The 12,544-nt window shown below is 45.4% G+C and overlaps 1 protein-coding gene across 1 annotated transcript; it reads left to right on the forward strand.

Moving 5' to 3' along the window:
* The first annotated feature begins 1,944 nt into the window (after positions 1 to 1,944).
* LOC309797724 (protein phosphatase 1D-like) lies at positions 1,945 to 6,789 on the forward strand. Its single transcript, XM_082646160.1, has one exon. It carries the CDS (start codon positions 3,015 to 3,017, stop codon positions 4,683 to 4,685), a length of 1,671 nt encoding a protein of 556 aa, XP_082502286.1. The 5' UTR covers positions 1,945 to 3,014; the 3' UTR covers positions 4,686 to 6,789.
* The last annotated feature ends 5,755 nt before the right edge of the window (positions 6,790 to 12,544 follow it).

Genomic DNA, 12,544 nt, shown 5'->3' on the forward strand with positions numbered 1-12,544 from the left:
GGCATGTAAAAGAACGTTCATAGTATTTACAAAAGCCCCAAATCTGAAGCCACCCAAATATCCATCAACCAGTGGTATATTCAGTCGATGGAATAGTACTCAGCAATTTTAAAAAGCCTCTGCTACACGTAACAACATGGATAAACCTCACAGACAAAATGTGGTAAAAGCATCTAAACATAAAAGAGCAGATACTAAATTATTTTCTTTGTCATCTACACTAACCTATAGTAAGAGAAATCATTACAGTGGTTGACCCTTGGGAGGAGGCTGACTGGCAGAAGACGTGAGGAAGCCGTCTGGGCTATCTTGATCTGGGTAGGGGGCACGATACACCTCACTGTTTGCCTCCACTGGAGCCTACCTTGCTATTCTCAAGCGTGCCTTTCCTTACTTAGCAATATCTTGTGGCCGTTCCCGTGTCAATAAAAGTAGCTCTCTTTCATCAACTTTGAGTTGCTGTCACCTCTTTTTATTAAACATACTTTCAGGAATCTTGTCTCCTTAAGCAAGTTACAAATGCTACAAGGGCAGGGGCTCTATCTTGCAAATCACATGAAGAAAGAGAATTTGGAGCTGCGGAGAGAGACAGACCTGGTTTTAAAACCGAATTTCACCACTTTGGGCTGTATAACCTTGGACAAATAATGTACCCATCCAGCCTCAGTTTCCTCATCTATAAAATGGGGGTATAATGCCTACCTCATGAAGTTTATTAGAAAGTTTTACATAGACAATGAATGGAAGGAACTTAATACCTAATGGGTGCTCATCAAACGACAGCTGTCTTCTCTTCCAGCCTCATCAAGGCCTTGCTCACAGAGCCCTCAGAAAAGCTATGATGATTCTCTTACCTCGTTCCTGGAACCAAGCAGCAGTCTAGAGACTAAGTGCAGGGCAGCATCAGCTCAGCGTGCTTCCTAATGCCAATCGCTCCTTCTCAAGGTCAGGAGACACTGTCCAGCTAATCACACCATTTAAGACCTGAGGATGAATTCCGAGAACGCATAGTAATGTGTATCCTGAATTGCTCTCCCCAGTCACAGACAGCAATCCCCTCAGAAGGCATAAAAATGAGGAAGTGTGCTGAACTTCAAGGCTGGCAGGTGGGGTTTGACAGAGACCACCTAGGCTAGTCCCAGAATCAGGAGTATAAGAGAAATGTGTTAAATAATGAGGATTTGAAGAAGTAAATAGCACCCCTGCGTGGCCAACATTCCATATGGAAGCTGTTCTGTGCTTTGATTCAGCCTGGGGTTTTTCCTAACTGCTGTATCATGTCCTGGCTTCACAAGGGTGGAGAGAGAACTAAGACACATTCAGGAAAATGAGTACAGTTGTTCCCATAATCTGTTCCTCACCAAGATCTGTGGCTCTGAGCCCACTGTGCCTCTAGGGCCTCCTAGCTTCATAACAGGCATTAATTCAACAACCTCTTGCCATAGGCATTGTACAGATCTTAACCTGAGCAAGCCCCACCTCACTCCTTTTTTTTTTTTTTTTTTTTTTTTTTTTTTTTTTTTGCGGTACGCGGGCCTCTCACTGTTGTGGCCTCTCCCGTTGCTGAGCACAGGCTCCGGACGCGCAGGCTCAGTGGCCATGGCTCACGGGCCTAGCCACTCCGCGGCATATGGGACCTTCCCAGACCGGGGCACGAACCCGTGTCCCCTGCATCGGCAGGCGGACTCTCAACCACTGCGCCACCAGGGAAGGCCCTTTTTAAAAAATAAAAATAAATTTATTTATGGCCGCGCTGGGTCTTTGTTGCTGCGCGTGGGCTTTCTCTAGTTGCAGCGAGCGGGGGCTACTCTTCATTGCGGTGCGCGGGCTTCTCACTGCAGTGGCCTCTCTTGTTGTGGAGCACAGGCTCTAGGCGTGCAGGCTTCAGTAGTCGTGGCACGCAGGCTCAGTAGTTGTGGCTCGTGGGCTCAGTAGTTGTGGCTTGAGGGCTCTAGAGCGCAGGCTCAGTAGTTGTGGCACACGGACTGAGTTGCTCCGCATGTTGGATCTTCCTGGACCAGGGCTCGAAACTGTGTCCCCTGCAACGGCAGGCGGATTCTTAACCACTGCACCACCAGGGAAGTCCCCCACCCCACTCCTATATTCTGCTCTCTGATCTTTCAATGTGGGTGGGATTCATGAAACTGTATTTCTTGCCAGACTCCTGCCTTCCACTGTATATGGCTGTCTATCTTCTCGTAGGTTTCCTAAGCAATATGAGGACAGATGCCAGGACTAACTTATTCACAAATGTAATCTTGGCACCTATCACGATGCTTGGCACAAAGAATGAGCTTAATAAATGTCTGCCGAATAAATGAATGTTGACGTGCTTGAACTGTCCAATATATGCTGTAACTACTGATTGCAGAAATCATTTCACTCACTCACTTGATCCAAGATTTATTAAGTATCTCCTATGTGCCATGAACTGTATAAGGTGCCAGGGTGACAAAGATGACTAGAACATTATCCTCTGCCCACAAGGATCTCCAGGTGGGAGAGAGAAGGTGTGGAAGTGAATAATATGACCAGAGCTACCACAAAGGAATGAGCAGGCTGCTTGACACCTGCCTGAATAGGTGGGCTAAGGCTTCTGAGCCAGCTGACTGTTTGGGATGAGTAGCAGCTCTCTAAGTAGGCAACTCGGGAAGGGGAGGCGTTCTACTCAAAGGGAACGGGATGCTGTGCATGAGGCTGGGTCAGGGTCACTTTGCATTGGCCAAAACAAGTCTCATGGCCAAGCCTGACTTCAACAGAGTGTGAAGAGTAACCCTCCCGGGAGGCGCACTGCGAAGACGCAGCTGGTCGGCTCCTTTCCCCCTGGCGCTTCTGCCCAGCTCTGGCGGACAAGTCTCGACCTCGTGCGCGCCCCTCCCCCTCCCGGGACCGCTCCCTCCCCCTTCTCGACGTAGTCGAAGATAAACAATAGTTGGCCGGCGAGCGCAGAGTGTGCATCCCGCTGCCGCATTCGGCGGGCTGCGTGGGACCGGCGGGATCTCGGCCAGCCTGCCATGGCGGGGCTGTACTCCCTGGGAGTGAGCGTCTTCTCAGACCAGGGCGGGAGGAAGCACATGGAGGACGTTACTCAGATCGTGGTGGAGCCCGAGCCCACGGCTGAAGAAGAACCCTCGCCGCGGCGGTCTCTCTCTCAGCCGTTGCCTCCGCAGCGGTCACCGCTGGCTTTTCCTGGCGGCGAAATCTCGGGGAAAGGCCCGGCGGTGGCAGCCCGAGAGGCTTGCGACGCGCCGCCGGACGCCGGGGCCTCGCCGGCTCCCGGCTGCTGCTGTCGCCGTCGTTCCTCAGTGGCCTTTTTCGCCGTGTGCGACGGGCACGGCGGGCGGGAGGCGGCACAGTTTGCCCGGGAGCACTTGTGGGGTTTCATCAAGAAGCAGAAGGGCTTCACCTCTTCCGAGCCGGCGAAGGTGTGCGCTGCCATCCGCAAAGGCTTCCTCGCTTGTCATCTCGCCATGTGGAAGAAACTGGCAGAATGGCCAAAGACTATGAAAGGTCTTCCCAGCACGTCAGGGACAACTGCCAGTGTGGTCATCATACGGGGCCTGAAGATGTATGTAGCTCATGTGGGTGACTCAGGGGTGGTTCTTGGAATTCAGGATGACCCAAAGGATGATTTTGTCAGAGCGGTGGAGGTGACACAGGACCATAAGCCAGAACTTCCCAAGGAAAGAGAACGAATTGAAGCACTTGGGGGGAGCGTGATGAACAAGTCTGGGGTGAATCGTGTAGTTTGGAAACGACCTCGGCTCACTCACAGTGGACCTGTGAGAAGGAGCACAGTCATTGACCAGATTCCATTTCTGGCAGTAGCAAGAGCACTTGGTGATTTCTGGAGCTATGATTTCTTCAGTGGTGAGTTTGTGGTGTCACCTGAACCAGACACAAGTGTCCACACTCTTGATCCCCAGAAGCACAAGTATATTATCTTGGGGAGTGATGGTCTTTGGAATATGATTCCACCTCAAGATGCCATCTCAATGTGCCAGGACCAAGAGGAGATAAAATACCTGATGGGTGAGCATGGACAGTCTTGTGCCAAAATGCTTGTGAATCGAGCTCTAGGCCGCTGGAGGCAGCGTAGGCTTCGAGCGGATAATACTAGTGCCATAGTAATCTGCATCTCTCCAGGAGTGGGCACTCAGGGAGATTTCACCAATGGAGACGAGCTCTACCTGAACCTGACTGATAGCCCTTCCTATAATAGTCAAGAAACCTGCGTGATGACTCCTTCTCCATGTTCTACACCACCAGTCAAGTCACTGGAGGAGGACCCATGGCCAAGGCTGAACTCTAAGGACCACATACCTGCTCTTGTTCGTAGTAATGCCTTCTCAGAGAATTATTTAGAAGTCGCAGCTGAGATAGCTCGAGGGAATGTCCAGGCTGCAGTCATATCCTCAAAAGATCCAGAGCCACTTGAAGAAAATTGCACTAAAGCCCTGACTTTAAGGATACATGATTCTTTGAATAATAGCCTGTCAGTTGGCCTTGTGCCTACCAATTCAACAAACACCATCATGGACCAAAAAAACTTAGAGATGTCGATCCCAGGTCAAATGAAAGCTCAAGAAGTTGAAAGAACCCCTCCAACAAACTTCAAAAGGACATTAGAAGAATCCAACTCTGGCCCTCTTGTGAAGAAGCATAGACGAAATGGTTTAAGTTGAAGCAGCGGTGCTCAGCCTGCAAGCCTCCCCACAAACTCACGGCGAAAGAACTCTGTTAAACTTACCATGTGACGCAGACTTAGGGGCCAGAAGAAAATGGGAAATCCTTTACTTCACCAGCACAGAAAAACTGTTTGTGTTTGCTGAAATATATCTGGAATTTTTTTTTTCCAGACTTCTAAGAGGGCTTTATGAATTTGGTGCCGAAGCTGAACTTTTTTTAAGGGGACAAAATAAAAATAGTATACAGTTTGACTTTTTGGAATTCAACAGTTTTATCCTGGCCTTGTACTTGCTTGTATTATACCTGTGAATTTTGTAGATGTTAGGGTATAAGTTGCTATAAAATGTGTGTAAATTTGTATCCTTCACACAAACTCAGTCTCTTACACTGATACACAGTAAATGTAACAACAGGGCTAAAGGTTTAAAAAAAAATCAAAAGAATCTATTCGATTTTAGAAATACATTTAAACTTTTAAAAATGCTTATTAAGACATTTGTATAAGTCACGTGTGATGAAAGCTACACAACTTTTTAAAGTAAATTATGAAGCAAACTGGAAAAGTGATGTATTTTCATAGTGACCTGTGTTCCACTTAATGTTTCTTAGAGACAACTAGTGTCTTTTAAAAATTATTCTTTATTTCTGATTTCATAATTCAGAACTAAATTTTTCATAGAAGCAGAAGTGTTGAGCCATGCAAAAGCAGCTGGGTTTTAGTCTCCTTGTCCTAATTAAAATACTATGCAGTATCTCTTATTTCTTTCAGTAGCATTTTTTCTAAACATTAATCATCAGATTTGCTCACCAAATCTTTGAAGTAGAAGGAGGTAGGTTTGCCTAAAAAGATGCCCTTCTCAATCATCCTGGACATTCAGTGGCATTAGTGGGTCTTAAAAGTAGTTATATCCTCTTCTAGTGTTTGCATAAAATATGTGAAGTTTTTCTTGCTATGTCAATAACAGATGGTGCTGCTAATTCCCAACATTTCTTAAATTATTTTATATATCCTATGGTTTTCATTGATTATATGGACATGTTTGTTCATCGAACAAAATCAGTGAACTGTTAAAAAAAAAAAAAAAAAAGAATAACCCTCCCACAGAGAGAATAAGTGACTCTTTGGTGAATGACAATATGAGCTCATTGCCCATGTGAGCGGTCCTCCCCACAGACAGTAAACTCCAGGACTGTTTGATACAAGTCAACTTTTCCATTCGAAGATTGACCAGAGGGCTTCCCTGGTGGCGCAGTGGTTGAGAGTCCGCCTGCCGATGCAGGGGACACGGGTTCGTGCCCCGGTCCGGGAAGATCCCACATGCCGCAGAGCGGCTGGGCCCGTGAACCATGGCCGCTGAGCCTGTGCGTCCGGAGCCTGTGCTCCGCAACGGGAGAGGCCACGACAGTGAGAGGCCCGCGTACCGCAAAAAAAATAAAGATCGACCAGAATTCAGGAATTGAGGGGAACCTACAGAGTGTCTCTCACATTTGATGAGGCCAACCCACCAGGTACTGGCTTTATCAGTTTTCTCTTTGACCGAGAAGCCCTGTGATCTGGCCATGTTGTGTGTACTTTCCTTCTTTGTCCCATTCTTCAGAATAGGATAGTCAGAGAGAAGACCTGTCCATCTTTGGCTTTGTTTAATAGAGCTTCTATTACTACTGAGCTATTGCAACAAATACTGACATTCTCATCTGGTCCCTCAACAGTCACTCAGTATGCCCTCCTAGCTCCTCCAAACTCAGGGACATTAATAAAACCTTGCTCAAATCTCCTCTACTTGCTGCCTAAGAAACAGAAACTTTCTCAGAAAAGGCTTTGAGTCATCCCTCACGATCAATTCACATCCATCTACACAAGTCTTTAAGAATGAAGAAAAGTCCTTAAGAATTGAGGCAAAAGGTAGTATTATTTGTTCTCTTCTCTTTTGTATTCTTTTCAGGACAAGATCAGTCACAAGGATGGGGAATTAGAGAGTTGGATGTCTGTGCTCAAATCATCATATTAAGTTAAACATTTCTGAGTGGCATTTTAAAATATAAAATTTGAATTGGTCATACCATATCCCTATTGCCTACAAGTTGGTAGATGCAGTGGAATTTAGAAGGACGTAACCCACTTTCTAGCAATGTTAACAAATTTTGCTGGGTCAGTTCCCATTGTACTACAACACTCAATAAAGAAAAAATAAACTTCTAATTTTGTTATAATTACACAGGCTTTTCTCAGGTATCAATATGCCTGGAGCAAAAGCTTTATTAAAGTCAAATCCAGCAACGCGGTGCTCTCAGGACATTGTTTCAGGTATTATCTCAATAACCCTCCACCTTATAGTGTCCATTTGAGGGCTTCTCATCCATTCCAGTTGCTGGACTGGTGGTTGGTTCTCCTGGCATGGATGGCATGCAATGCAGATTCTATCACAGGGTGGCACAAGACTCAGGTGCCTAATTAGGTACCAGCATATTCTTGGCATTGGAAATATACTGAGGCATAGCCACTTCTCCTCACTAAACACTGTATTGCTTAAAATTAATTCAATTTTTAGCAAGTCCAAGCAGCTATCAGCTTCTTGTCATACATGCCTATCTCAACAGTTGGCTCTGCTACATAAACGATCAGATCTTCACATACACACTCGTTTAGGTAACATCGATTGCCAGCCAGCATGGTTCTCTAGCCTTCTTCCCCATCGCCAGGCTCTGATAAATTCTAAAGTTGCTTTCCCCAACTTTTCTGTCTTTTGTTCCTATTATTTTCTGTAAGTGTCTGACTCCTCACCAGTAAGGCCTCTGAGTAAGATCTTCAGCTCTGAGTATGGAAGGGAAGACAGAGGCTGCGACTGGCCCTTCCAGGCTCCGTGTATGGAGCCAGGTCACGGGAGGTCTTTCAGCGGCAGGGCCAGGAGTAGTGAAGAGAGAGAAGCCTGGGATACCTACCTCAAGAACCTAGAGTGGGGCACAAAACAGCAATAGGGGTAGATGAAAAATGAAAGTGGTGCAACCATGGTCACACGTGGAGACATACTCACTGAATTTGAATTCAAACCTCTCAGTATACCCCCACGTATTCATGTGTAAAATTCTGACACTAGGACTTCCCTGGTGGCGCAGTGGTTAAGAATCCGCCTGCCAATGCAGGGGACACGGCAAGATCCCACATGCTCCAGAGCAACTAAGCCTGTGCGACACGACTACTGAGTCTGAGCTCTAGAGCCCGTGAGCCACAACTACTGAGCCCTCGAGCCACAACTACTGAAGCCTGCGCACCTAGAGCCTGTGCTCCGCAGCAAGAGGAGCCACCGCAATGAGAAGCCTGTGCACCGCAACGAGGAGTAGGCCCCACTCGCCGCAGCTAGAGAAAGCCCACGTGCAGGAACGAAGACCCAACACAGGCTAACTAACTAACTAACTAAATAAATAAACTTATTTATTTATTTGTTTATGGGGAAAAAAATTGTGACAATAATAACCCCTTACTACAGAGAGCTATTATACCATTGAGATAAAGAATATAAACTCCACACAATAATACTTGGCTCATGTTAGGTGCTCAAGAAGATGTGGTGTACATATGTATGAAATATGATGCAGCCATTAAAAAAATGAAATAATGCCATCTGCAACAAAATGGATGGATGTAGAGGTGATCAAACTAAGTGAACACAGTCAGACAAAGACAAATATCATAGGATAACACTTATAGGTGGAATGTAAAAATTGATACAAATGACAACTTGACAAAACAGAAACAGGCTGGCAGACTTCAAAAAGACATTTATGTTTACCAAAGGGGAAAGGTGGGCAGGGGGGATAAATTAGGAGGTTGGCATTAACACACACACACACACACACACACATATAAAATAGATCATCAACAGGGACCTACTATACAGAACAGGGAACTCTACTCAGCACTCTGTAATAACCTAAATGGGGAAAGAATTTGAAAAACAATAGACATATGGATATCTATGACTGCATCAAGTTGCTGTACACCTAAAACAAAAACAACATTGTAAATCAAGTCTACTCCAAGTTAAAGTAAAAGTTAAATGAAAAACAACACAAAAAAAAGTAAGGAAAGAAATGCCTACTCTGTTACCCTCAGGCCTAGTGACCTGGGCTGGTGTCACATCCCTGGAGCCTGAGCAGCCTTGGGTCCCATGGCTGGAGTACGCTGGTGCTGAGGGAGCCAGCGGGGAGGACGTGCCAACAAAGGAGCCCTGCCCGGACTCAGAGTGCCCCGTCCCCTCTAGATGGGACTACGATCACCAGATCCAGGCAGGCCCTCCTACACCTAAGCCAAGCCTACTGCACCCCAAAGATGGTGGACCCTCTGGGCTCAAAGAGCGTTAACAAGGGACCTGGTCGCCAGGTCCCCTAGTGGTAAGGTCCCCACCTCCAGCCTCCTTCCTTAGAGTAGCCCCATGTACGGACGACAGCACCCTCAGCAGAGTGGTTATGCAGGGGTTGGCATCTGCCAGGGTAAGGGGGAAAAAGGAATGAGGCACAAGCCCTTGAGTCCTTGTGCTGGCACACTCCCCTCTCTTTTACAAGCCAGGAACACAACTTTCCCTAAGGCTCTGGTTGCCTGAGTCACCACACTGGAGCATGAAGAAATCCTGCCGCCTTGTGGCCGCTTCCTGTAACAACAGCTATAAACCTGCTGCTGCTGGGTACTTAATGTTCACAAGGCCTGAGGGGCGTTAGGTGATACCTGCCCTCAAGTAACGTGCTGGGGTAGGTCATCGAAGAAGAATTCAAAAATGGGAAGACTTTCCAGAAGCCCATTTCAAGAGATAACTTTTACTCACACTGTTTAAGGGGAAAAAAATAAAAGCACATGAAAAGATGCTCAACGTGGCTAATTATCAGAGAAATGCAAATGAAAATGACAACGAGCTATCACATCGCACCAGTCAGAATGGCCATCATCAAAATGTCTACAAACAGTAAATGTTGGAGAGGGTGTGGAAAAAGGGAACCCTCCTCGCTTTTGGTGAGAATGGAAATTGGTTAAGAGCCACTGTGAAGAACAGTATGGAGGTTCCTTAAAAAACTAAAACTAGAGCTACCAAATGATCCGGCAGCCCCACTCCTGGGAGTATATCCACAGAAAATCCTATTTCAAAAAGACACATGGGCTTCCCTGGTGGCGCAGTGGTTGAGAATCCGCCTGCCGATGCAGGGGACACGGGTTCGTGCCCCGGTCTGGGAAGATCCCACATGCCGCGGAGTGGCTGGGCCCGTGAGCCATGGCCGCTGAGCCTGCGTGTCCGGAGCCTGTGCTCCGCAACGGGAGAGGCCACAACAGTGAGAGGCCCGCGTACCGCAAAAAAATTAAAAAAATAAAAAATAACAATATGCTTCCTTGTATCCCATACTATAGTAGGATATTTTTACTCTCCTGTCAAAGATAAACTTTACTTTGACCTGTAGCTGTGCTCTTATCAAGTGTATGTTTCATTGATTCCTAGCATCAGTCCAGTGTGATAACATCAAGCTAAATATCCTCTCAACAAAGGCATTTGACCATGGGAAACAGGATTCTACTTACTAGGTTTATCTTATGAACCTGCAACAGCAGGCTTATAAACTTATAGGAATTAGTTTCCAGCTCTCCAAAAATGTCCATCTACTTTGTATCTACAGGTTTGTTTTGGTAGAGCAGCTGTTTGTCAGTCAGTTACTTTGCATCTGTAAATTCATCAGATGGGCTATCTATGTCTGAAATGTCCATCATTTTTAAACACTCTGAAGCATGTTGGATGTCATCATAAGTTAAACCTCTCTTTCTCAGGGAAAATAGTTTAAAGCACAGAGATAATCTGAAGTTGTAAAATTAAATTCTAAATCAGTTACAGTTTTAATAAATAAGTTGGGATTAATGGATACACACTACTATACATAAAATAGATAACCATCTAGAGGGACCTACTGTATAGCACAGGGAGCTACGTTCAATATCTTGTAATAACCTATAATGGAAGAGAATCTGAAAAAGAATACAAGTATCTATCTATCTATCTATCTATATGTATACGAACCACTTTGATGTACACCTGAAACATTGTAAATCAACTATACTTCAATTAAAAAAAATTTTTTTTTAATTAATTGAGAAAGTCCTGTTTAAACTGGCTACCCTTTTCTGGTGACACTTTTTCGGAGTTCTAAAGCAGTCTTACTTCCAAATATCAAGTCATTTTTTGCTTGTATGAGTTTTTGTTGCAACCTATCCATAACATCTAATGACTCAGATGTACTCAGTTCATCCTTTTTCAGACTTTGTGGCCTCTTCAAAGATCATCAAACAGCTTTGGAGAAAGAGCATATAAATTGTTTTGCTATAATACTTTTCTCCACTCTCATTAATATATTTCCAAATTAAAGAAGGACATTGTTACAAACTGAATGTGCCCCCAACCCCAAAATTCATATGTTGAAGCCCTAACCCCCCAGTGTGGCTGTATTTGGAGATGGAGCCTCTAAGGAAGTAATTAAGATTAAATGAGGTCATAGGTGGGGCCCTGGTCCATTAGGATTAGTGTCTTTATAAGAAAAGACTCCAGAGAGCTTGGTTTCTCTTTCTCTCCACATGCTCACAAAGAAGAGGTCATTTGAGCAGCCGTCTGCAACCCATGGAGAGAGGCCTCACCAGTCACCAACCCTGCTGGCACCTTGATCTTGGACTTCCAGTGTCCAGAACTTTTCTCCACAGTGTGCAGTATGCTCTGTTGGGTTATTCACTGCCCTAATCCAGATGTACACGTCCTTCAATCTGTCATTAAAATAAGTCATTTAGCAATGGAATAGAATAGAGAGCCCAGAAATAAACCCACACACCTACGGTCAATTAATCTTCGATACAGGAGGCAAGAATATAAAAGGGGAAAAAGTCTCTTCAGCAAGTGGTGCTGGGAAAGTTGGACAGCTGCATGTAAATCAATGACATTAGAACACACCCTCACACCATGCACAAAAATAAACTCAAATTGGCTTAAAGACTTAAACATAAGACACAACACCATGAAACTCCTAGAAGAGAGTATAGGCAAAACATTCTCTGACATAAATCGTACCAATGTTTTCTTAGGTCAGTCTCCCAAGGCAATAGAAATAAAAACAAACATAAAAAAAATGGGACCTGGGCTTCCCTGGTGGTGCAGTGGCTGAGGGTCCGCCTGCCGATGCAGGGGACACGGGTTCGTGTCCGGTCCGGGAAGATCCCACATGCCGCAGAGCGGCTGGGCCCGTGAGCCATGGCTGCTGAGCCTGCGCGTCCGGAGCCTGTGCTCCACAACGGGAGAGGGCACAACAGTGAGAAGCCCGCATACCACACACACACACAAAAAAGGACCTAATCAAACTTACAAGCTTTTGCACAACAAAGGAAACCAATGAAATGACAACATATGGAATAGGAGAAAATATTTGCAAATGATGCAACTGACAAGAGCTTAATCTCTAAAATATACAAACAGCTCATACAACTCAAAAAAAAAAAACCAAAAAAACCCAACCCAACCGAAAAATGGGCAGAAGGGGCAGAAGACATTAATCGACATTTCTCCAGAGAAGACATACAGATGGCCAGTGCACACAGGAAAAGAGGCTCCACGTCATTCATTATTACAAAGTCTACAAATAACAAATGCTGGAAAGGGCGTGGAGAAAAGGGAACCCTCCTACACTGTTGGTGGGAATGTGAGTTGGTGCAGCCACTATGAAAAACAGTATGGAGGTTCCTCGGAAAACTCAAAATGGAATTACCATCTGATCTAGCAATCCCACTCCTGGGCATGTACCTGGACAAAACTCTAATTCAAAGAGATACATGCATCCCTATGTT

The sequence above is a fragment of the Mesoplodon mirus genome (genome assembly GCF_964341445.2).
Source record: "Mesoplodon mirus genome assembly, contig: HAP1_SCAFFOLD_928, whole genome shotgun sequence".
Lineage (NCBI taxonomy): Eukaryota > Metazoa > Chordata > Mammalia > Artiodactyla > Ziphiidae > Mesoplodon > Mesoplodon mirus.

Coding starts and splice junctions, on each gene's coding strand:
- LOC309797724 (XM_082646160.1), top strand. CDS start 3,015: ATGGCGGGGCTGTACTCCCTGGGAGTGAGCGTCTTCTCAGACCAGGGC.